The sequence below is a fragment of the Trypanosoma equiperdum genome, assembly GCF_001457755.1.
Source record: "Trypanosoma equiperdum strain OVI genome assembly, contig: ctg_1719, whole genome shotgun sequence".
Lineage (NCBI taxonomy): Eukaryota > Euglenozoa > Kinetoplastea > Trypanosomatida > Trypanosomatidae > Trypanosoma > Trypanosoma equiperdum.
This window is the reverse complement of record NW_027123748.1, coordinates 1-444: the sequence shown is the minus strand read 5'-3', so window position 1 is coordinate 444 and position 444 is coordinate 1. Positions and strand designations below refer to the sequence as shown.

The 444-nt window shown below is 52.5% G+C and overlaps 1 protein-coding gene across 1 annotated transcript in view; it reads right to left on the bottom strand.

The window, feature by feature from the left end:
• TEOVI_000546500 (Trypanosomal VSG domain containing protein, putative) overlaps window positions 1-212 on the bottom strand; it is a gene marked incomplete at both ends in the record, with an annotated part of 960 nt that extends 748 nt beyond the window's left edge. Inside the window, one exon of the mRNA XM_067222920.1 lies at window positions 1-212. Within this exon, the coding sequence (XP_067079021.1) occupies window positions 1-212 (212 nt within the window).
• Window positions 213-444: the final 232 nt, after the last annotated feature.

Sequence of the window (444 nt, the reverse complement as noted above, 5' to 3'; positions counted from 1 at the left end):
ATGTCGGCTGCTATGGACTCTCCGGCCAGCTTGCCTTTCGCTGGTGATCCCAGAGGCGTGCCGCACGCCGTCTTGCGGTTGTTCGTTGCTGTGGTTTTTGTAGCGGGTGTCGAACCGTCCGCCTGAGGGCCTCTTGCGTCATCTAAAAGCTTTCTTGCTGCCGCTGTGCTTGCGGCCGCTTTCTGTGCTGCTAAGTACCTGCTGCCAGCCATAATCTGCTCTACAATTGCCGCCACAGCCTGCCTTGTTTCTTTTGACGTGGCCACCTTTTCTAGCAGTTGATAGTTTGCGTTATTCTTTAGCTTAGCGTATTTGACCGCTGCTTTTAGGCATGCGTCTCTTTGAACGTCTGTACAAACTTTGTTTGCTTTTGTCGTCTCTTTGGCTATGACCTGCGCCGCATCAGCTTCCTTAACAAGCTCTTTTAGAGCCTCCGGGTTGTGA